The 24,918-nt window shown below is 45.4% G+C and overlaps 1 protein-coding gene across 2 annotated transcripts in view; it reads left to right on the top strand.

Annotated features, from left to right (window-relative positions):
- Positions 1 to 24,918, top strand: part of GABA-B-R3 (gamma-aminobutyric acid type B receptor subunit 3) — a 232,677-nt gene that overhangs the window by 147,605 nt on the left and 60,154 nt on the right. For both annotated transcript variants that reach the window (XM_084602143.1, XM_084602142.1), the window contains exons 3-4: positions 18,209 to 18,379; positions 20,353 to 20,457. In XM_084602143.1, coding sequence (XP_084458269.1) covers positions 18,209 to 18,379; positions 20,353 to 20,457 — 276 coding nt within the window. The remainder of the gene's footprint in view (positions 1 to 18,208; positions 18,380 to 20,352; positions 20,458 to 24,918) is intronic.

Raw genomic sequence — 24,918 nt, 5'->3', positions numbered from 1 at the left:
ACTCACGGCAGCGCCTTCAGCTGCCCCTTTATCCTCATGCACAATACATCATCCACGGCATCCTTATTGGCAAGCATACGACAGGCCATCCGCAAAATTGGTCAGTATACCGCAAACCAAATAACTATATTCTGCGACTCAAGACCTGTCTTGCAGTTGACAAAAAAAAATATATATATATATATATATATATATATATATATATATATATATATATATATATATATATATATATATATATATATATATATATATATATATATAGGCAGATCAATCAATGGAAATGAGGGTGGTCGTTATAATAAATGAAGGAAAGAAGCCAACAGTCGGCGAGGCCAAGGAAAGCGTTGGGGATGGTACTTTTATGTCTTTTTTTGTTTAAATGTTATCCAAGTAAACATTTAAACAAAAAAAGACATAAAAGTACCATCCCCAACGCTTTCCTTGGCCTCGCCGACTGTTGGCTTCTTTCCTTCATATATATATATATATATATATATATATATATATATATATATATATATATATATATATATATATATATATATATCAGTTCAGTTCAGTCGTTCAGTCGTGTCCGACTCTTCGTGACCCATATATATATATATATATATATATATATATATATATATATATATATATATATATATATATATATATATATATATATATATATATATGTGAAGGCACATGCGAGCAGCTAGTCGGGCAATTTGTGTTTTTAGAGGCTTTTCATCGCGGGCGCACCAGGCTTCAGTGGGTTCCCAGTCATTACAGCATTGGGGTATGCTAAGCTGACTCATGCTGATCGGGCTTCCGTCCAAGTCACATTCCCAGCAAGAGACTTTGCACACGTGCTGGCTCATTCAATGCAGACTGCCTCTTAGTTTTCCTAGAACGATGAGCAGGACGCATCTCTAAACTTTATGCTGGTTCACGACTTCACCTATATATCATCTAATTTTACGCTTCTCAAAGCATTCTTTTCCATCGGCTACAATTTGGCGTCGCGTACATCGAAAGCTACTTTCACAATACCGGAATTGGAGCTAGCCCTAACTGCTTGCACTGCAAGATTCCAGAGATAATCGTTGATATTATTTGCGAAGGCCCTCACTGCATTGACGCGATAAGGGCTCTGGGAGCTACTCTCAGATTGACTGTCGCTCTCTCTTCCCCCAAAGAAAATACTCTGGGCACCAGGGTGAAACTCGCTGAAGGCTAATGCGCGGCCAAGTTTCTTCTCAAGTTCTTAGATGAGACGAGCCTATGGACACCCGTTTATGACCCTTGCCTGTAATATGCGCGCATGCGTGGCCTACAATGCGAATCACGCATGTGAATACGCGTTCGTGCTGAGGCATGAGTGGGTAGAGCTTTCCTCTGCACCTTTGCAAGGTATGTGTGCAAGGAATGGGCTGCGTGTGCTATGCGTCGGCGCTACACGAAACGAATACCAGTAAGTGCATCCGTGGACTCTTCTATTAGCCGGATCACCCCATAAGCAATTCACTGTACTATGATGTGATCATTTTGCGTTTGCATTCCTTCTTTTTACTTCTTTTCCACTTTCCCCAGGGTGGAATAGCAGGTCAGGGTCACCTTACCGCAAGCCAGCGTCTCCACCTTTATCCCTCGCTGCCTCTCTTCAGGGGCCGTATGTGTTTTGTCATGATGCAATCGGCGCGCTGCACCGTTTGACGAAAGTGCTGAAAAGCTATTGCCACACAATTTTCGCCGCGAAGCATTCAGCAATTTTAGATCATTTCAAGACATGTTTGCTCTGAATTAACATTCGGCTGTCATACTGTACTAAGGGCTAGAGAGTGTTGTCATGATCCAATATTGCATATATTATATTTTGCACTGTGCGCTGACCCAATTTTGCCTATATTATTCCATAATTATATTATGTTAATGATATAGTTATATGTAATATAAATATAACAATTATATTTTATTGTTATAACTATAAAGTTGGGTCATGAAATATATATAATATATTTATTTATTTATTTATTTTTATTTATTTTTTTTTACTTGTGCACAGTCACTTGAGTTACTACTTAGAGGCGTGGGTCAGTACCTATGAAAGATACCTGGAACCAGTTATTCACTTGCAAAAGCGTGCTGATCGTATAATAACTTTTTCAAAGGTAAATTCCGTTGGCCGGCCACTCTCCCAGCAGCTGAGAATATTACCCGCATGAGTTGCATACAAATTAATGTAAGCGTAAGTAATTGATTCAATTAGAAACAATAATCTCTTGCGCATGTCACTGTTTACATCACCGCTGAGACAAACAAGAGCCGCGACTAATAGTACAATTATCGCTCCACCAAGCCACAAAACTTATGGTCAAAGACCATTGCAATACAATGGTGCTCCAATATGGGATGACATTCTTAATGAACGAAAATCAAAACACAATTATTAGACTTTATTAAAACATACTCTTCTCGAGCGTCCTTAAGTATGGGAGTGAATATGTTTTGCATTTGTATTTCCGCATTTATAACCTCAATTTGGTGTTCTTGTTCTTTGCCATATTTATTTTATTTATTTTACTCATTTTGCATATCTGCATTGTCATGCCATGTTCTCTGCGTCATTTTGTATGTACTGTTAAAATACTTGCCACTTCTCTTGTGATTATTTTGTATATGGGCCCTTCATTAGCCAAACAGGCTATCGGTAAGTCAAGCTTGTGCGTTTTGCTTTTGTGAATAAAAAAATGAAAAAGTAAATATAAATGCACGTTGATGTGGAGCACTATGCAATTGCTTTCTTTTCGACCCCTTGTATAAGTAATCATTGAGTTAAAGGTGACATTTTACGCTTCCCTGTGAATTACGAATTCACTGTGTTTTACTATCCTGTTTTAAGGGTTGCACTTTGAAGATACTGCGCACTTTCTTAGCTCTTATTTTTGAGTCGAAGTTCGTATTTCTTCTTTTACGACGATTATCTTCCATGAAAGAATTGCCGTTTCATTATTAATTTGTATTTGTGATATATGCTCACCTCTTCGTAGTCAAAAGAGATGCATAGTTTATCGTGACTTTTTTTTTTTTTTTTTTTTGCCAAGCAGTCCTTGCGCCAGTAATGGACGCAAAAATTGTCGTATAAAAGGTATAAAGACAATGGTATCTTTGCAAGGAAAAAATAAATAATTGAAGGATCAGCCGCAAGACTTACGTAACTTATCGATTATTTTTAAAATGTTGGTTGCGCAAAAAGAAATAAACTAAACTTTTGAAAATAACCAAACAAAAAGGTACAGCCAGTAAACACACACGTGCACTTGCCTGGCTTATACGAGTGCGAGAAAGCCTTTGGTCTAGTCACCTCCATGTAAAAATAACTACCTTGTGGTAGATTCGAATGTGCTTCTTGCTTGCGACGCATGTACTGCACTCACGGAGCGAACCCTTAACGAAGCATGCGCTCCGTAAGAACTAAGATTCAGATTGGAACTAAATGAAAAAATAGCCAGTTAATACATATGGCACGTATTTTGATGGCGGAGGTGGCAAAATTCGATAGCATCAGACTAAAGCAACGAACGGCCAATAACAAAAATTGTGAGATAGGACCGCGGATACACCGCCGACGATGGCCACTGGCTTGAGACATCGACTTAACCATGGTCAGCGCCGTGAAGCCAACGCAGAGATCCGGTCGCCAAAAAGCCAGTCGCTTCAGACGCGGACCTCTGAAAGCCACGGCTCCGTCACCCAAAAATACAACCAATACGAAAGGACAAACTTAATGCGAAATGAGCATTGACTCCTTTTAGAGTACGGGCCCTTCACTACTTGCTCCCTTCCGTTGTTTCACTGCGCTCCGCTCTTTCGCACTTTGGTTGTGAACGTTCGTCATTTCGACTCAATTGCCAGCAAGCTCTGGCATGCAAAAAGAATACTGACCTTTTCCGGTTAAAGCCATATTTAAAATAACGACCCAGTTGAAAAAAAAAAAAAACTACAGAAATATGTAAAAAATACGGCAAAATATTCTGTAATTCTGCACTACTTTCCTGTCGGTTTTCTGTCGTACTTTTCTGTAGTCTGTAGTTCTGTAGTGCTTTTTTGTTGAAACTATTTTGTTGTAGCTTCTATTTTTGTAACGAGTTCACTGCCAAAAACCACGCAAAAATTTTGTTGTGACAACAAAAAATCATCTATGGCTATTTTTGTTTTCTTTTTTTTTTACTGTGGATTATCACTTCTATTTGTGGTTAAACCGGAAACTGCAGCTCGCATATTCTACTGCTGCGCCAGGGACGCGCAAGAGCATGAGGTGCTGGTCAAAGCACCATGCTTCCACCAAGCTTGAACGATGCACTTGAGACACCACCCAAAGAGTTCCTCATCAGTGTCCCTTGGGGGCACCTTACGGATGGCGTCATGAAGCTGCATGGAATCAGGCATAAAAAAACGCGTTAAGCACGAATCTCAAGTTGCGAGGACAGCAGCTTGGGCAAGTTGTTTGTCCGTTTGTGACGGAACAGTGCAGCCTGTCCCTTTGTTCTGCTCTGTTTCGTCATAACCGGAGTAGCGACATGGCGAAGGAAAGAAAACGTTTCTGCTCACACGGCAAGAATCGTACGCTCGGGGCGTTTAATTAGGCAGAGTACAAAGTCGCGCACTTTGCGAAATCGGCTCTTGATTACTTGGCGTCGCTTTTTTTAGGTTTCAACACATCGTATTTTCTTGAAGAGACAATAGACCTTTGCAACAAGGGCTCCTTCGGCGTCGCCATATTGCTCTTTGGGCTGCTCTATGCGCGTGACGTCAGCACGGTGAAAGCGGCAGCGGAACCGGTTTGTAACAGCTCAGAAAAGAGCCGCTTTGACATCCTCCTCGCCCGATGCAAAGGTCTATAGGAATATGTCGTTGAAGAAATGGCACTTTAGTGCGCGCTAATTATACACGATGGCTTCTATAGGCGCAGGAGAGCCCTTGGCGTAGTCTGCAGGTGGAGAAAGAGGACAGACAGGATCAGTAAAGACGACCTGCAGGTCGAGTAAAGAGTACAGTCTGCTCATTTCGCAGCTCTCATGTCCGCAAGCTCGCGTGGGATCCAGGCTACGGGAGCTTCGTAAAATGTGGTAGTAGAATACCGTTCAGACATTTAAGGCGACGACTTCTTTGTACAGTCTCTTCCCGGCTTCTATAGTTAGACGAGCTTTTTTAACGATCTACCACTTGTGAAAGCGAAGACCCACTTTTTCACGGTGCCAAGCGGAGCAAAGGGCCTACGGTATAGGCAGCAGTTTCAGAAGTCGAGAGTGTGGAGAACAACAATGCTTCGCAAGGAGCACGAACGCAGGAAGACGCGCACCTCGCCAAGCATTTCAACTCGTCTCGCCACTTCTACGCACTCATGACTGCAGAACCTGTTTGTCCCCGACCATTCGGCGTGATCGTTTACTTGTTCCCGGCCGCCTTAAAAGCGCGCAGTGTTGTGAAAGTTGTGGAGCTGGCATCGACCGTTAAGGTGGGAAAAAGCTAATTCATAAGATTTCTTGCTCGTGACGATGGTTTCTGATTGGCCTGCACGCGGCTACCGGCTAATCATAATAGGCCACTACGTTGCTGACAATCCCGAACCGTTAATGCATGCGACTAGCATTGTGCATTCGTACGCAGACTAATTACTGGCTGGCTTACTCTCCACCTTCCTCTGCGCTGCACAGATTTAGGCAGACCAGACGCAGTTGTGTGTCTCCTTGATAAGCAGGTTGGTAGAGGGCCGCACAGAATGAGCCGGATAAGGGAGGGGGACAGAACCCGTGCCGCACGTGGCAGCGAGAAGAGGGAGAGGAAGAAGGCTCACAAACTTTCTTCCTACGCTGGGAGTGGAGGCTAGTACGTGAGCTCGTATCCGATCCCGGCTCGCGCCCAGCTTCCCACCTGGTTGACTGCTACGAAGCACGTAGCAAGCGCTCATCCGAGTACGAGGTGTCTCGACGTGCCGGTCAGCCCAGGACGTGCAATAGGTCGAGTCTGGAGGCTGATAGCTGGCCCATTTCATTCCTCGCTGTCTTCGGCGTGTCGCGAAGGGGTGTATTCGTCCGCGACGTTCTGCGTGGCACGTAGTGACAATTTAACTGGCTGATTGCTGACTGTATCTGCTTCATGGCTTCAGCAACCGTCGTTTCGCTGCAGACTTCCCCGCCGCGTTAACTTCAAGGGAAACACCGGGCGTGTCACAGCGCCTTTCCTGAAGACGGTATCACCACTGAATACTCCCACACTTTACTAAATTCTCATCAAGAATCAAGCTGTGCTCTTTTTCTCAGGCTGCGAGCAGCAAGCATAGCAGTAACATTGTGCTGACATGGTAACTGGACTGTTTTTGTATCGTAATCTGTATCGTAATCGGCGCAGCATGTAGCGCGCTCTGCGTTCATGGCAAGATGCGTCCCCGTGTGGAAAAGGCGTTACCCTCCTATTAATATCGCGTATAAAACCAGTGATGAATAAACGCCGGGGGCTCACTTTTTTCCAGCAAGTGACACACGATGTATCGTCGAATGATCCGCATGATACATGGTGTCAAAAATGGGATAGCATGGCAATGCACTTCCTGCACGACGCGTGAAGACCAACGATCCTGTGAAGGGAAATGGATTTCCTCGAGCCACCGGAGCAGCTTCTTACAACAGGCGACCTGCGCACGAACTGGCAGCTCTTCAAACAAAGGTTTAAAATTTTCCTGGCGGCATCAAAGGTCGCAGAAAAGCCTCGACCTGAGTCCAAGAAAACAGCGCTCCTTTTAAAAGTCGTGGGCCGAGAGGCCATTGAAGTCTTTAACACCTTCACGTTTGCAGAAGGCGAGAAGAACGACGACTATGCCACAGGGGTGAAAAAAAAATTATGAGTATTGCATTGCACAGACCAATGAGGTTCAAGTACATATTCAGGAGAAGCACAGACCAATGAGGTTCACGTACATATTCAGGAGAAGAACCCCAAGCATAGTGGAGCATTTCTTACGAGACCTGAAGATCATTCTTCATACTATACCCTTGCTTCCTGATCACGGCAAGCGCAAATGGATGTCACTGTAGTTGTCTGCAAGACTGGAGTTAGCGTGGGCAATTCAAAAAGAAATAAAAGTACCGTTGCCCAGCCCACACCGCCAAAGGCTCAATGGGCTTAAACCAATACAAAATAACAGTTGGGCAAAAAAGAAAATTTTCCATTGCAGAAACGAAAGAAGAAACCGGAAAAAAGAAGAAAAAAAAAAGGGGGGGGGGGGGGGGTGCAGTACACATCAAAGCCATCGATGTGTTTGAAGAAAGCGATAAAATTCGTTTTCATTTTCCTTATACATATTTACCTTCTCTTTTTTTTTCATATCTAGTTTGCCTTCCCATTTGGTTTATTTTACTATTGCTTAATAATTTGTTCCTTGTATGTTCTGACAGATGAGCTGCGATAGATTTAATATCAATGTATAGCTATTATATTTGTATTCAAATTGTCTATAACTGAATTGAAGGAGAGGCGATGGTTCAGTTATACGCTCAGCATTTTATTCCCCTGTGCTGTCTTGTTGATTTCTTCTAATTGTATTACAGTGAGTTCTAAATCGTTACTCTATTACTTAAAGTTATTTTGGGCAATATAACTACATTTTTCACAAATATGATACGGCAATATTTTGTTAACTGCTCTGACTTAGATATTGTTATTTTACTACAGTGGGCAAGACTACGGAGACAGGCGGCAGGTTCACAAAAGCCTCCCATTCTCTATCACGAACACCACCACTTCATCTCCTGCCGCCAAAAAGTTTCACAGGGATATTTCACGCGTGCCACTTACTGTGCAGCAAGGACACACGCTGTTTTCTTGCGGTGAAGCAACGCTTAGAGCGATTTAAGGGGCCTATTTATTACCCGGCAGTCACCAGCAAAAGAAGTTCAGCCCAAGCGCGACACACAGAGAACACTCAGAAACTTCTTCCAGCCAAGAGAAGACCTTCTTTCCCTCAGGTTCCTCTACGCTCCTCTCAGTGCTCCTCTGCGTCCTAACGCATGCGTCGACGCTTGGCCGGAACGCCGACAGAGGGAGACCGGAGAACCAGGTCCTTCAAAGTTTGGCCAAGACCGCGAACGGCCCCGTGAAACAAGACGAAGAAAGCGCGAAAAACGGGACGGAAAGAGAGGGATGTGCGCAGTCTGCCCCCGCGCGTTCTCGGTGCGCCGTTAGAGTCAATTTGGTAGTCCAGCGGTGTATACAGGCGAGGGGGCCTCTTTCCACTTCTACGGTTCCATTATAATTGCAGAGCAGCAGCCGCCGCCGACCGGAGCTCGAGCAGAGAGCGCGTGGTTAGGATGAGCTCTCTGGGCATCGGCTGGAGTGCCTACAGACATAGCGAATTCATAGAAAGAGGAGGGGCGACGCAGCCAGGGTCTTCATACCTGTCGGCACTCGTTCCAAGGTCTTCCTTCCTCTTCAGCGCATGCGCGCACACACGTACACACATGACGCATGGGTTCTAATCCAAACCGCAGATCACACGCTCCATGCGTCTACAAAGACAGGCGGTATAGATGGGTCACACACCGATGAGAGGCGTACACAAACGCGATCGCACGCGGACATGCAGGGCGACAGGCTGGCTCGCTGTCCCCGTAGTACGCTGGAACCGGCATCTGCATCCGACGTGGGGCCAGCGGTCGAAGCTCTCACTGTCAGAACGGTCAGCGCCGAGTGCTCTGAGCGGCCTACGACGGCGGCGTGCTGCGGCCTATATGGCTGTGGCGTTCAGGGGGATTGGCGCATGGTACGTTTGGAGATCGAGTGTTCCGTGTATATCCCAAACTGCGGTGAAGCGGTCGCAGTTTATGTGCGTTCGTACCTTCCTCTCCGCCTAACGTCGTCTATCGAAGCGCCCCGTTTGTTCCCGCGCCTCAGGCGCGTTCTCACCTAGCTTTAATTCGACAAATCTCGCTTAATTTTCTTGTTTACTATAAGCTTTATATACCGCCGGCTCTACGTTGCCTCGGGGGGATTGTTATGTCTTCCTTGGACCCCGGTTTTTGTTTTAGTCGTTTACTATAAATTTGCAAAGCGAGTGTGATTCGCAGCATGTAAGCGGAGGGCAAAGCTGACGAAAGAGTTATGTTCCCTCGTGTGCTTTGTAAAGCGTACTTGCCAGATTTTGACAGCGCATGTAGATGTTGCCTATGTAGGTCTTGTGCACGCACAGACGAAACTTAAATTATTTCGCACGCACCAGGAACCTTCCTTTTCTCGCTCAATTTGCTTTGAGCAATCGGTAAAGACATCTCTTTTATTTATTTTTTTTTTTTTTTTGGTTATAAAAAAACACAACAGCATTTTACAAGTGAGGTGCGTACTTTCAAAATTTCTAACTTTAGTGTGCAGCTAATTATGCCTTTTGCGCCTGTTCGGTGACTGAGCCGCGTCGCCTTTGGTGCCGTTGCCGGTTTAACCGTGGTGGTGCAGTGGTTACGACGCTCGACTATTGTGCCCAAAGATACGGGATCGAATCCCGGCCGCGGTGGCTGCTTTTCGGTGGAGGCGAAAAGCAAGGCGCCCGTGTGTTGTGTGATGTCACTGCACGTTAAAGTACCCCAGATGGCCGAAATTTCCGGAGCCCTCCACTATGGCGTCTCTCATAGCCTGAATCACTTTGGGACGTTAAACCCCACAAACCAAACCAAACCAAACGAAAGAGAGCCACGAACCACAAAAGAGTGACAAGCCAAAAGGAATTTCTCAGAAGAAGAGAAAGAAGAGCCACGAGGGAGCAGCGCAGAGCCCCCTCCCCTCGCCCCCCCCCCCCCCTTTCGTACACACATACATGAAAAAAAAAAAAAAAGAGCTGCCGGAGGCACATAAGTCCGCTTACGTCCTGTGAATGAGCAAACACTAATTAAATGCTGGTCTATCGCTTCTCTTGCGTGCTATTTATCACAGTAACCCATTACCAATGACAAAAAATTTAAGACGTACAATTAGTTCAGTTCAGTCGTACCCGACATAAGCCATACAATTAATACAACGCTTGTGTTGATATTACACTCTACATACGCTATACGGAGACTGCGGACACATTATGTACCCACATTCCATTATGTACCCACATTTCATTATGTACCCACATTCTATAGACACATTCCCTACACAGCACGCGTGAGCCAATTAAGAAAAGTTACCAACTAATAAAATAGTTAAGGTTCCCGAAAAAAATCATGTTTACTTTCGTAACTGTTTGACGTCATTACAGCCGGACGTGAAGAGGCGGAGGACCACCGCGCGGGCGTCCAGTACGAGCTGCCAACCTTGGGATCACAGCCAAATATTTCGTTAAATATCGTCTCGAAATTTAGATGAACCAGAGGCCGACCATTAATCCGAGGCCGACCATAAATCCGAGCTTGTCCTATAATATACGAACTATTTCATCCGAATAATATTAACCAGAAGAATAAACAGAAATTAAGGCTGGGCACTGCTAGAGCCAACGCCGGCAAGAATACCATTTGAGTGGCTACATACGCAGCCTATTGCGCGCGGTGTGCTCTACGTGGGCCTCCCCTGTACTACCACCTTAATTAGCTGTATTCTTTTTCATCTCTTAGTTTTCCGCTTCAAAATTCAAACTTCAGCTGCCCGCTTTTCAGCTGAGAGAGCAGCGGCAGATGGAGACGTCTAATCTTCTAAAGAAAGCGAGGTCACGTGCGCTGGCCTAGTCGCTACACAAACGCGGGTGAAGACGGCCGCCCATACAGCAGCCAAATGACAGAGTCTGTAAACGAGTGCGGCTACTGCCATCTATGAGGTGTCCTAGAACCGGATACGCTATATATTTTACGTTCACGCCTACTATAATACGATATAGACAGGCTTTTTTCTTTTTATCTCTTTTTCTTTCCGCGTTCTGTTTCCCGTTATCCTTCTAGATCTCTGATGCTAATCTGTGGTCGTTATATTTGCGCTGAGTAATTATAAAACATGCTTCAAGACAACATAAACACATACGTACGACACCCATAACCCGGAGCATTGGCACGTTACAGCGTGCCGGACGAACTATGGCAGGCAGATGCTTCGCTTCAGGCTTCCTACCATATTAAATCAATATTTTGCTAATAGTGGTCAAGATTTCTCTCTTCCTGCCATCAAATTAATCCGCGAAATGTTTCTATAAATACATATTTTTAAGTTAGGTGTTCTGTCTTGCGGCGTTTCTGTTTTATTTTCATGTATTTTTCCTGATTTACCTAGGGCTTTTTTGTAGTCTAATTATTTCTCCATTGACTGTTTATTCACTGTGCGGGCGTGACTCTCTCTGCTGTGAAATGCCGTCATATGCAGGGGCAGCCGCCCCGTCAAGCTGCTCTTCGAAGCAGCTTTTTAGCGGCTGCTCCTTTCCTTTCCTTGTAGTAAAGGAAAAATAAAGTTATTATTATTATTATTATTATTATTATTATTATTATTATTATTATTATTATTATTATTATTATTATTATTATTATTATTATTATTATTATTATTATTATTATTATTATACAGCCGTGCCTCGTTAATATGGACACTTTGGTTTCCGACCAAAACTGTCCATAAAGCGAGTCATCCATAATAACGAGTCATGAATAAAAACAAAAAGGATTTTATTGAGAAAAGAGAATGGTAATTAACGGCTGCTTTTGTACATAACGGTGTGCATTGTACTCAAAATTCCACAGAACACCGGCAATTTTGAGTGCATTATCCTTGTCATTCTTGTCTTAAAAAATTTTAGTGCAGTCTGAAGCGACTCGCTTACCATGACACCCGTGATTGTGTTGGTCGAACTTTCGAGCACGAACTCCTCACTGGCCGATGAATCAGCGTCTGATTCTCGACACACCGCCACTTCCAAAATGGCCTCTTCACTGAGTAAAGTAGCCGCTAAGTAGCTGCTTGAGATTCTCCTGAGGCGAGGAAACAGCTGAGCTGTCAATACTACTCCCTCGCAGCTTGGATTGACTGAGATGGCTTTTGCCGCTTGTATTCACAGATTTCTTCGCGTCTACGTTCAGCTCTGTTCTTTTGCGTTTAACTCCCGCCTTGCCAAAAGCCAGACTCAAGTTGGGCGCTACAGGCTCCTGATGCTGTGCACTTTTTTGCCTAGTTAACCTTTCTGCCTTTCCGTTCTGATTCTTTCTTTTTTTGCCTTGTACTGTTTCTGTAAGGAAGCAAGGGAGTCAAGTTGGCAAGCTGCTATGCAGAGGGCTATCGAACATCCCATCTTCTTGGCGCCGTTTTTACGTGTTCCCATAAAACAAACACTGCAAGCTGAAGTACAGTTTAGAACGACGGCTAGCTGACTACGACGGGCTCAGACCTTGTCAAGGCCGCATCGTTGACTCAAAGCGAAGCCGACATACGGACCGCCTAGTGTGCAAAGTTTGTCAGTTCGGCAACGCAACAGGGACGAAAACCAGGAGCATGAAAGGGAAGCGCGTCCAGGCCGGGACGCCCGGTCCCGGTTGCGTGTTCGTACGTCGCCTTTCTTTTGTCGCTCTACTTTGTGAGTGTGTCTTAACTCTCACCGAAAAGCGTTAACGGCTTCATGGAACACACATTGCGCTTTGGGAAAGAAAACTTCAGTTCCCACCGCCACTGTAGGCACTTGTCTTTCTTCCTGTCATTTGTTTCTTACGCTTTTACCGGTTCACGTTCTGCAGAATTTATTGCAACCACGTGTTGCTGTTTTTCCGACTGCGGCGGCACTTCCGCTGCACCCAGAAATCTCTTACGCTGACCCTCGGTTTTCTGTGCACGTTCCGCTCCGCTCTTGCGCCCCCCCCCCCCCCCCCCCCTCCCTTAGTATGGCTACACGCAGGCTTTGGTTTTTTCCAACCCCACAGGACTCGTTCAGGCATCCCGCCGTATCGGCTGTCGCGTAGGTTCGCGGGCGGCGCCCCCTTCTTTAACTTGCGTTCGGACTACTCTGCTTTTTTTCAAGCACTGTACATATTAACGAGACAAAAATACATGGGCCCAAGTGGGGCGCGTGCATTCTTCCCCTGTCCATTGTCCGGACAGCGAGTTTCCATATTAACGAGGCATAAATACGTTGAAAAGGTTTCGTCCCCAGAAAAACTGTCCATAATTCGGGTCATCCATATTAACGGGGTCGTATTAACGGGGCACGACTGTACTACCACTTGTCGGTGGAAAGAAAGTGCTTGCTTAAACAAACTACTGCGAAGTGCAGAGCCAAGCGCCAGCGATTTATGTGTAAAACCTATGTCCACGTCGACGAGCGCTCATCGCTTTAATGCCCGTTTGTCGTAAGACGGCTGAACCAAAATCGGCTCATTATTTCTCCCGCACGACGGCTACTTCATTCCTTTGTGCGGTCAACGGTGCAATCATTTTCGAATCACTTCACGACCTCCATGTAGGAGGAAAGAGGGGGAGGAGCTTTCGATAAAGCGTTCAGCCACGTAAGAAGCGGAAGTAGGCAGGACAGTCCAGAAAAGAAGTCTTTAATTAATTTCAGGTGGACAGCTCTTTTTGGCTGTCGCATCAGTGAACGCAGAGTTGTTTTATTTTCTTTGATGGCTGAGCAAAGACGGCATGTCTGTAATCAGGAGACTAGAGTTTCATTATTCAAGTCCCATCTCGTATCTTCCGCCAACTAAGCCACGAAAGCCTTAAGTCAAGCAGGTAACAGACGCCAGGAGTTGAGTTTGAATTTGTTTCTTGATCTCTCCGTGTATCTCTTTCGTTTGGAAGCGACGAAGAACTATGAACACCGTTACTGGGTCCTCCAAGCCCTCAGCGAAAGCCAGGGGACTCCCAGGGCCCTCTGTGTTTGTACCGACGCGGAAAGACGGCTTACGTGCCGCAGGTGGTCAAAGACCCCGTCGCAAAATCCTCTCTAATTCTTTTGGCTATGGGGTGTCAATATAGGCAAACTAAAAGAATATATCTTTTTTTTTTTTTTAAATACAGACCCATGCTGCAGTTTTGCTTTTCGAAATTTCGAGTGACGCTGAGGAAGCAGCTTCATGACAACAGAGCGAACATTTCACGCGACTTTCTATAAGTCAGCGCATATTTGGGTGCTCAGATTGCGTATCTGTGTACAAGCCTTTTTTTTTTTTGCTTCTTCATTTTACTGAAAAAAAAAAAAAGTTACTTCCGTAGGACGGTGCACACTCAAGAAACGAAAGTGCTTGCTTACTTGCAACTCTGGTTGGTGCGCCAACACTGAGCGAGCTGACACTGCACACTGCAGACAAGCTCCCTCAAATAGCCCCTTAAAGTTCCAATACACTATCACTCGTGGTGTTCGTCTCTCATCTCTTGTGTCCTCGTCTTTTGCTGCGCTATAGTGTATTGGAATATGTACCAACAAGCCCAAAAAGCCACGCTACTGACCCTTAAAGTCACCTGACGCAGGCGCGCGCGCACTTGCCCCACATGGTGACCAAGTTTGTAATTTTGATGAACTAGCGCAATGAACACAACAAAACAGACACATGGAGGATAGCACGAACAGAAATGCTTCCATCCGTATAGTCGTCCTTGTATCTGTCCTGTTGTGCACTTAGCTCCAGTTCATCAAAATTGTGGAACAAAAACGTGTCCAAACGCAAGTGAAGAGTTATAAACTGCTGATTTACATTCCTGCTAGGCGCATGGGTATGTTTGACTTTCCGGCCCATGCATACCGACAGCATGCGACTGGCTCCGAGTTACTAAAAGATATAAGAAAAATCGCGCAATTATCTCTCCACGCCAAACGAAGTTTTACAATAAAGTAGTACATTGCTCGTCCTTTTCTAAGCCGGCGGTAGCTTGTAATGCTCGTCGCGTCAAATGTGATAGATAACGCTAAAACGAGAATAATTTAATCAGTTTCACAGATTATACGTCGGTTGCTAACATATATTCTGGGGGAGCTATTTCACAATTATATATCGAATAAAGATTAAAGTTTTAACAATGTTAGCAACCAGAGAAGCGGGCTGTGGCCTAATACTGTATTGCACGCGATGGGGCAGTTTTAAATTTCGCGTTGAACTATGCTCATGCATATTTGCTCGCTTCTTTCATGCCGAAAATGCAGGGTCGTTGGCCGTCCGCGGGCGTTTTCGTTGTGAGCGAAAAATCACGACCATGGCGCTGGCAGGTGGTAGCTGGCAGCTGACATGGCCGTGCACTAACTGGAAGTAGGCTTGCCTGACGTTACGTTTGGCAGGAGCTACCAACTCGGACCTTTCTTTTCACATGAGAGGATGGTATAATCATCAGCCTGGCAGGACCCTTACGTAACTGTAGGCCACGCAGGCACGTTCATTGGGACTCTGTGTATGGGCTGGTAGCTATCGCGTCATACACTTGAAGGCGGAGCTTAAGTGTGCCCCATAATTTTATTGCGATAGCAATACTACGCCAGGTTTCGGCCCGTCACGTAGTCCCGGGAAGGGCCACGTTTGACCTTGAACAGCCGCGAAGAAGACGAAGGCTAAGAAGACGACGAAGACGATTAAGATGAAGAAGACGAATAGGAAGACGACGAAGAAGACGAATACGAAGAAGAAGACGAAAAGATGAAGAAGACGAAGACAACGAAGAAGAAGGCGAAGAACGTTCGGTCACCTACAGCTAATGCTTTCGCTCCACATTCGGTTCAGTAGCATTGAACCCTTCTCATTTATATGTGGGCTGGTAGCTTACGGTCTCGCGTCGTACACTTAAAGGATGAGCTTAAGTGTCCCCAGTAATGTAGCACCTTACACTGATAGGGCGTGATGGGGAATAATGTAGCAGGCAAAAGAAGCTTCCGCCGTTGCTATCGCAATTCAACTTGAATTAACCATAGCTAAACCACAACTAATTTTTATTTACGTACGCATTCAGAAATCAAGAAAATAGGCAAAGTTTAGCTTTATGCTAATTATCCTCTTTTCTTATTAACCTTTAAAAAACGGCCGACTGTGCGTTCGTATCTGCGTTATTACTCTGTCTTCTTTTAGTGCGTTTGAACTAATAAGACCCACCACCCACTGATTTTGCCGGGCTCTGTCTGAAACCTTCGGATTCGTGCGACATGCTCGTTTTTGAGTTGAAGAAACTGAAGTTCCGCTCCGGCCGCCTCTGGGTGCTGCAGGACTTCTCCCATACAAAGAAAAGCTGAATAAAGCCCCTCCGTCTGCTAGCACCGGAACAGTGTGTGGCAGTACGTGGCCCTAAGAGTGTTTTCGGGTGACGAGCTAGGAGCATCCGGGTCGTCTGAGACGCAACACCAGGCTCAACGCTAAGAACGTAACAGCGAAGAATGCAACTACAACTGGGTTAAATAACGTTGAATATATGGCTGAACGGAAGGAGAGCCTGGAAAAGTAATCAACTGCGTAACCTCTCCGAACAGGAGAAGGGAACCGTTCAGCAAAGCCGCTGCAAATCCTTTCCATATAACCAGCAAAACAACGAGCTAAACAGTCGGTAAACCAAACGAAACCACGACTAAAACTGCTAGAGCAACTAATTCGCCTCCGCCCTTACGTTGCTAAATCGTCCGTCGTTTTTGTTCCTTTTGCATTTCCTCTTGCCCCAAGCCTCGAATATTTTCTTAGCGCTGCACTCCAGCTTCTCGTGTTTCGCTTACTTATACACCGATGCACTGGCAACACCCATAAGCGATGGTCCTTTTTATGCATAGCTCCAGTAGCTTCCAACAGACTTGCCACGTCGGCTGGGGATGTCCGGCTAGACCATAAAGCCAGCACACTCGTCGCCGCGTGCGTCCACTTCCCATCAACAACGCAAGGTCGCCCGGTTTTCAGCGTTGGCAAAATAAGCCTCCCACATATCTGTCAGGTTATCCCGGACGTCAAACTCTTGCCCTCGTTATTTCTCCCCTAGACCTATGTTTAGACCCGTATTTTCGTTTAATTTCACTATACTCTGAGGGCGCGGTGGCGTTACAGATGGGAGTAGGAAACAAAACAGGCATCGTAATAAACACGTTAGCAAAATGCCAGGACATGCAAGCGAATCCGGATGTGCCAAAGTCGTTTGGTATATGAAAATAGCAATCGATGAATTATCTGTAACCTAGAAGCATGAATACACTGCACCCATGTCGGTGACGTGCTTCTTCCTGCGAGTGCCGGCCGCCTATATGCTGGCAGCGCAGCACTAGCTTGGCGTTGCTGAACCCAATCTGCTCGTCGCAACGAACGATGCTTTAGAATTAGACACTGCCTATCACAAAATGTAGTACAATCCTGTTTTCAGTTCATCATATAAATAAAATAATCTCGTTAAAATCAATTCTCAGTTGTTTTCCGCAACTTCTTTTGCAGCGAACCGAATAAAGCATGTCAGGTAAGGGCCGCTGCTAAAATTTCGATTGGTTGGTTTCGCCGCTAGATACAATGTGGCATAAGAGATGATACAATGTGGCATAGGAGATGAATACTATAGAGACCGAAGGCCAGCCTCAAACACGCCTAACATCCACTCGTCATGAGGTTCCACGTCGCTTTACCACTGCCCGGCAGGTGCCTAATGCAGCTCAACCGAGAGGTGATTCCAAAAGGTGATTCCGGTGAAACTTAAAGGTGATACCAGAGCGCTGTTAGGAGCAACGCATTTGCAAGGGCATAGTGCGACATTCGATATACATTGCTGTACTTCGGCATGGGCTTTTCACGGGGATTGTTCTGACAGTTCGCTATAGTCAGTATTTCAATATAACAAGTTTAATATACTTGGACTTAAAATGAAAAATAGAAACAACTAACTGCCTAATATTAGCTTCTGCGCATGAAGACAACCAGTAATGAACAGTACACAAAACATTGCTCTTAACTGTATACACTGCTGGTCATAGCAGCGCGGAAACCGTTGACATGTCCACCGCTATAGAGGTAAGTGGGTACGGCATCCCGCTGCTGAGCGCTAGGTCGTGGGTTTGAACCTCCGACCGCGGCAGCCACATTTGGTTATAGGCGAGATGCATACATGTCCGTGTGCTGTGCTTTGTCAGCGTGCACGTGCGCCATCAGGTCGAAATTAATCCAAGGTTCTCCAGTAGTACACTGCGTCTCTGATACCACCCTATCTCTACTACCGTGAGGTTTCGGAAATGATTTTGGTAGTTCCAGTGACTACAGTTTACAACAAAACGTTTCCTTCTCCACCTCTTGCGCAGATCTCGTTCGGCAGCCTGAGCTCGGTGCTGAGCGACCGCGCAGGTTTCCCCTTCTTCTTCCGCACTGTGGCGCCCGACTCATCGCACAACCCGGCACGGGTGGCGTTCTTGCGCCACTTCCGCTGGGACGCCGTGGCCACCCTGCATGAGGACGACGAGCTCTACGCCCTGGTAAGGAAAAACAACAGCAGAAAAAAAAAGTAACAACTCGTTACGCGTTGCCGTGTGACTTCGTCTCCACGAAGCTTTATTTCGATCTTAATTCATTAAACTTTTCCAGTGTTCGCCAGAATACAGCATGTTACAACGTGACAGCTGCAGAAACGTGGGGAAAAGGATGGCGGGGGAATAGTAAAGAAGGTCGTCTTGAATATGCACTTGCGGCAGCAAAAGTGGTGCATGACATTCTTGATTCAACTAAACTACATGGTAGTGCCGCGTCACTACCGCTCCTGGTGTTGAGACACCCGAAATGTGGACAATATTCATCTCCGTGTGGTTAGCCGCTTTTCAAAACGCGGAAAACTTTACACTGCGGTGCGATTTAGTCAAAAAACGCGCGGTATACATACACTACTTATTTGCTACAGACAGCACCCCCTTCCCCGACAGCAAACTTCGCATTTCAATAAGCAAAAAAGCATGGTGCAAGGACCGCAACCGAAATCAGTGCACAACATCTGTACCTGGCGCTCGGGGATCTAACCAGATGAGGATGACTTTATTATTACGAAGTATATATTCCAAAACGTAACGTCAAATGTAGATTTCTTGGTCAAGTGGATGCAGCTAGCACAGGACCGGGTTAATTGGAGGAATATGGGAGAGGCCTTCGCCCTGCAGTGGGTATAGTTCGGCTGGTTATGATGATTGATTGATTGATTGATTGATTGATTGATTGATTGATTGATTGATTGATTGATTGATTGATTGATTTGATTGATTGATTTGATTGATTGATTGATTGATTGATTGATTGATTGATTGATTGATTGATTGATTGATTGATTGATTGATTGATTGATTGATTGATTGATTGATTGATTGATTGATTGATTGATTGATTGATTGATTGATTGATTGAATCAAGCTCTAAAACAGCTTCTTCATGACTATCACAACTGCGTAAAAGGAAGAAAGAGGAATAAAAAAGACGATAACCACGAAAACCATTCACTTGGACAATCACTTTCTCCAGAAACCATTTTAGCAGTCTTCAATAACTGTACAGGGAGCTCGTGGAGATCTCTGTTAAAAAGTTTCGAGAAAAACCAAACGATAGAAAAAAAAGCGCTCATTGTTCTGTAGGCATTATTATCTTTTTTTTTTTTTTGCGAAGCTTATCACCCGAATTACTTTACCTGTTCGACAACATTGACTAAAGACCTGTACGTCTCGTGTTACTCGTGTTAACTGCATGCCCGTCTACGAGCAAATCGGCGGGGTTCCTCTTTCTAGAGCAGCTTCTTCCTCGAACATGTTTTTTGTTTTGTTTTTGTGGCCCTCTTCCTCGAAGGCGCGTTAGTGAGGATTTCGTCTCACTCTAAAGGCCGGACGACCAAGGGCCGACGCTGTTATGGTGGGGATCAAGCGAGTCGGCAGAGAAGCCCATGCTTTCGTTCAACCCTTGTGGATGCGTGTCCGTTTGCCAGCTTGCGTGCGTGCGTGCCGGCGTGTGTGTGTGTGTGTGTGTGTGTGTGTGTGTGTGTGTGTGTGTGTGTGTGTGTGTGTGTGTGTGTGTGTGTGTGTGTGTGTGTGTGTGTGTGTGTGTGTGTGTGTGTGTGTGTGTGTGTGTGTGTGTGTGTGTGTGTGTGTGTGTGTGTGTGTGTGTGTGTGTGTGTGTGTGTGTGTGTGTGTGTGTGTGTGTGTGTGTGTGTGTGTGTGTGTGTGTGTGTGTGTGTGTGTGTGTGTGTGTGTGTGTGTGTGTGTGTGTGTGTGCGTGAGTGCGCGTGTGTGTGCGCATGTGTGTGCGTGTGTGTGTGCGTGTGTGTGCGTGTGTGTGTGTGTGTGCGTGCGTACGTACGTACGTGCGCACGCGCGCGGGAAAAACGTTTCCTCACACCTGTTTTCGGTGTACGAAGACCTTCCTGTCGCGGTCCTTAGTTCGTCAGTCGCCCCTCAAACACGCCTCCTCTGCTTCGCAGGCCATCAACGAGCTGCTGACTCAGCTGGATGGCGCCAACATCGCTGTGGCGGCCTCGGAGAGCGTCACACGCAACGATTTCCTCGAGCAAATACAGGAACTGAAGGTAAACGCGGCTCACCTCCGTCTCGGGCGCTCCTTGCGCGCCCTGTGTTGGCTCCCGCTTCCCTTTTGCCCACTCTTCCTGCCCTTCCTCCCTCTCTTAGCTCCTCGCCCTTCGTCAGGCACGAACCCAGGGTTGCGACCCGGCGACACTTCCTTCGTTTGCCAAGCTTTGCCGCTGGTACCTGCTTCCTCCTTCCGCCATCCTCCTAGTCCCTCATTCCCACCCAAGGCGCTGCGAGACCATCGACCCGGGGGAGTGCAAGCAGGCCTGCGTTCTAACCTCTTCCTGTATAGGATGTATAGCATGTGCGGCGGTGTCCTCTGCCTGCGGAAATTTGTAAAGGTGTAGCAAAACGCGTTTCAGGGCTAGTTATTTCACAATGCTTTGCAGGTATAGCCTATATAGCAGCGCTCTGTGACAATCGTGATACGATGAAGGAGAGCGTATCGCAAGCTTCAACTAATTCACGTACGTGGCATATATGCACGGGATATAAGTGGTATGACACCCGAAAGCACCATTAAGAACCGCAGAAAGATAGTGGGGATACTACGAAGTAAATAAAAATAATTACAAAATCGTTTTACTAAAAATTCGGTTTTCAATGTTTTTCTTAGTAGCGCTTTTCGTAATATCACTTAAACTTATCACCTTTATGCTTTTTTTTTTTTTCAGGTATGTGAAGCGTCTTTACATCACAGCATTTTATCCCTCACCGTGATGACTTTGTGATTAGCCCACCCGAATGCTGGACACATAGGCGCGGATTTAATTACGACCGCGGCGGCCGCTTTTCGCTTGAGGCGAAAAGCAAGGCGCCCTTGTACTGTGCGATGTCAATGCACGTTAAAAAAACCCAAGTGGTAGAATTTTCCTGAGCTGTGACACCCTTCACAGCCCGAGCAGCTCTGGGACGTTAACCCCTATCGACCAAACCAAATCTTATTATCTAAAAAAACAATATTGTAAATTTAGATAAACCAAAAGAAGTACGCCTTTGCATCATAAATGAAACCCCCAAAACAGGCCTGATTCATGATAAACTGAAAACTTATGTAGTACGACCTCGCCTTAACAATGAATCATGTAATAGTTACGATAACTACAAACCATTAGCGATCCTTTCTTCAATAGCCTGAATTCTTGAAAAAAGCTGTTCAAGCTCATACGGTAGCAGTTTGAGAATACCTCTACTTAACAATGAATCATGTAATAGTTACGATAACTACAGACCATTAGCGATCCTTTCTTCAATAGCCTGCATCATTGAAAAAAGCTGTTCAAGCTCATGCGGTAGCAGTTGAGTCTATTACATAAGGCTGCGTGCATGAATAAGCATAAACCTATGTTAAGAAATATTATACATTACCTTTGTATGTTATAAAGTTTGATTACTGGGATGGAAATGTAACTGCAGTGACGTTATATGGAAGGCAGTTCCAGTTTATTGCGGAGGGAAGAATTACAAGCACTCGATGTCGTATGAGCACATGGACGGCAGGGTGTATGAACAATGCGCAGTGAAATTATAGTTTGGTTTATTTTGGTTTATGAAGTTTAACGTCTCAAAACGACTCGGGCTATGAGAGACGCCATAGTGGAGGGCTCCGGAAATTTCGACCACCTGGGGTTCTTTAGCGTGCGTTGACATCGCGCAGCACACGGGGGCCTTGCTTTTCGCTTCCATCGAAGCCAGTGAAATTAGTGCCGTGTAGGGCTTATGTAGCGCGCAACGAAGTGAGCTGTAAAAACGAACTACAGTAAGCAGGCAGAGTTGAATGCGCAACGCCATACGAGGTTTGTTCGCCACCTAGACTCAAGATGATAGCTAACACTTTATGAATCACGTCAGAACTCAGTCGAAAAAAACTACGGAACCGTGTCAAAAATACGACAAAACATCCTGCAGTTATGTTGTAAACGCCAGATTTTTCTACAGTTCTGTAGTTTTGTTCTGCAGTATATTTCCGTTGTCTGTAGTTCTGCAGTAAATTTCTGTTTAACTACAAAAAAATGCTGACGTTACTACAGAAAGATCGGTTGTCACAACAGGTTTATTTTTCCAGTCAAAAGCCGCACAGACATTTTGTCATAACAACAGAAAATTTGCTGTAGTTTTTTTTCCGACTGAGAATTAAAACTTTTAGAAGCCCGAGAATTTACCAGACCAATTTTAGTTAGGGCGCATTGAGAAGTACGCATGTTATAGTTTTGTTGAAACAGGAGTCTTGTATGCAGTAAGCTTTACGTTTGGTATAGCCTCGCGCAAATTGCATTTTAAGACGCCAAACATTATTTTAGCTAGTGATCTGATTTAGCCACATGAGCGTTCGAGTTTAGTTCACTGCATAAATGTGCATCCCCGTATAAATTTAAGAAATTTAAGGACACTTAGGCTAAGCCTTTAAAGGCGTGACACACAGCGTTAATAGAGAGATTTAGCTTACCGTGATCCGCGATCCGCCACCGTGGCTCTCTACCGCGCGTGGGCGGGGCGGTCAAGCTGATTGGTTCCGACGCGGCAGGTCTGTGTGCGACATCCAGTATGTGGCGCCATCTGTCGGCGTCAAGGGGGGTCTGGGCATGCGCAGTGGAACGCGCGGTGGCGGATCCCAGTAGCGGATCGCGGATCACGGTAAGCTAAAACTTTCTAATAGAGAGCTTTAGCGTACCGTGATCCGAGATTCGTCACCGTGGCCCGCTCACGAGCGCGGCCGGCCTGTACGCGCTGATTGGTACCGACGTGGCTACTCTGTGTGCCGACTTCCAGCATGTGGCGCCATCTAGCGCCGTCAAGGTGATCTGGGCACGCGCAGTGGAACGCGCGGTGGCGGATCGCGGTAACGGATCGCAGTACGTTAACACTCTCTAATGGCTCCCGTCCGCGGCTCCCCTTGCGGACTCTCATTAGCGCACATGCCCTTTGATACTATCGTAATCCCTGACTCTTAAATTTTGTCTCTATTACCGCACATGTACTCGTGACCATACATTCGTTAGTTACCGCGTCATGTGAAATAACACACGACATAGATATAAAACTCCCTTTAATCAAGCCATACGGGCTTTCCTGTATGGCCTATGAGTAGCGTGTCTGATCCGACGTCTAATTGTCTCGGGTTCGATTTACTCCCCACCGTCCTAAAGCTCCTGCCAATTCGACCATGTCACGTGGTCTCGTGACATCACACAATACGCTGACCAATCAGCGTCTTGACATGTCACCTGTAAACTAGCTCGTGTCAAATATTTGCTCGTGATTTTTCGCTCACAACGCCCACTCACTACCGCCGAACGCCCGGATTTCCTCTGAATGAATGCCTTAACGCGCCCTCAGGTCGAAACTGATTAAATTACACCATCGTAAGGGAATTACATAAGAAATTACGTAAGTGAATTAAGCTTACTTTTGCTGTTAAAAGACACGACACTTCAGTTTTCGGGGACAATTAGCCATTGGCTATACCATTCTTGTAGACATTTAGGTCGTTTTGCAGACCAAGCTGATTGTAAGGATTAGCAATGGATTAGCAACTGTGCTGTGTACATAAATGTCATCGAAAAGTACATGAATATTAGAGAAAACATTGATCGCCAAGCCGTTATATATATATATATATATATATATATATATATATATATATATATATATATATATATATATATATATATATATATATATATATATATATATATATAAATGACCACTGCTTTACGCCTGATGTCAAGGGAAATAGAGGCGGCCCGGTTGTTATAGCATGTTGGCATAAACTGCTAACGTTATGTCTCCTTTGTGACTAGAACTTGCTACGCCCTTTCTTGTTCGAACCCTGCTGTGGGGACAGCCTGATAAAATGTAGCAAAGCCTAATCGAAGGCATTTGCCGTTGGCGGCTTTTATTTTCTGAAATATTCATAAGTAGCGAAATAATAGTTCAAATAGTTACAGCTGCTTTCGCTTCATCGTGCTACCAGGATACTATATTTCATCATGGCCGCGGCCGTAATGGTCGTATACAAAAACCATAACCGTCTTAGTAAATAACAGAATCGAGAGGAGAAAAAAAAGGGTAACATCAAATTCTCCTGCTGTGTCAGCACCTGTCGCAGCAACGGCAACAAATAAAGCGATACAAAACAAACCAAAATGCCGAACATGAGGATGGCGGGCCAGCGATAAATCACAATCAAAGCTCCGGGTATTGAGCGTCTGCGTACTTTTCTCTCTCCCCCCCCCCCCCCCCTTCCAAACATTCGCGAACGTTGTGATTGTGTTCTGTGAAACACCTGCCTTTACGAAGTGGACTCGTAGCAGGGGGCATGCAAGTACGCTGCGTCAGCTTTATGCAGCACTGCGCAGACTATTCGAGGGATCTGCGGAAGAGACATTTTTAGGGTTCACCAAAGTCGAATGTCAAGTTGCAGGTTCAAATTGTTCGCATTGCTTATTTGCGTCGGGTAG

Source organism: Amblyomma maculatum, chromosome 4 (genome assembly GCF_055883805.1).
Source record: "Amblyomma maculatum isolate TAMU_Amacu chromosome 4, ASM5588380v1, whole genome shotgun sequence".
In the NCBI taxonomy this organism is placed as follows: domain Eukaryota; kingdom Metazoa; phylum Arthropoda; class Arachnida; order Ixodida; family Ixodidae; genus Amblyomma; species Amblyomma maculatum.
This window is presented reverse-complemented; position numbering and strand designations above follow the sequence as displayed.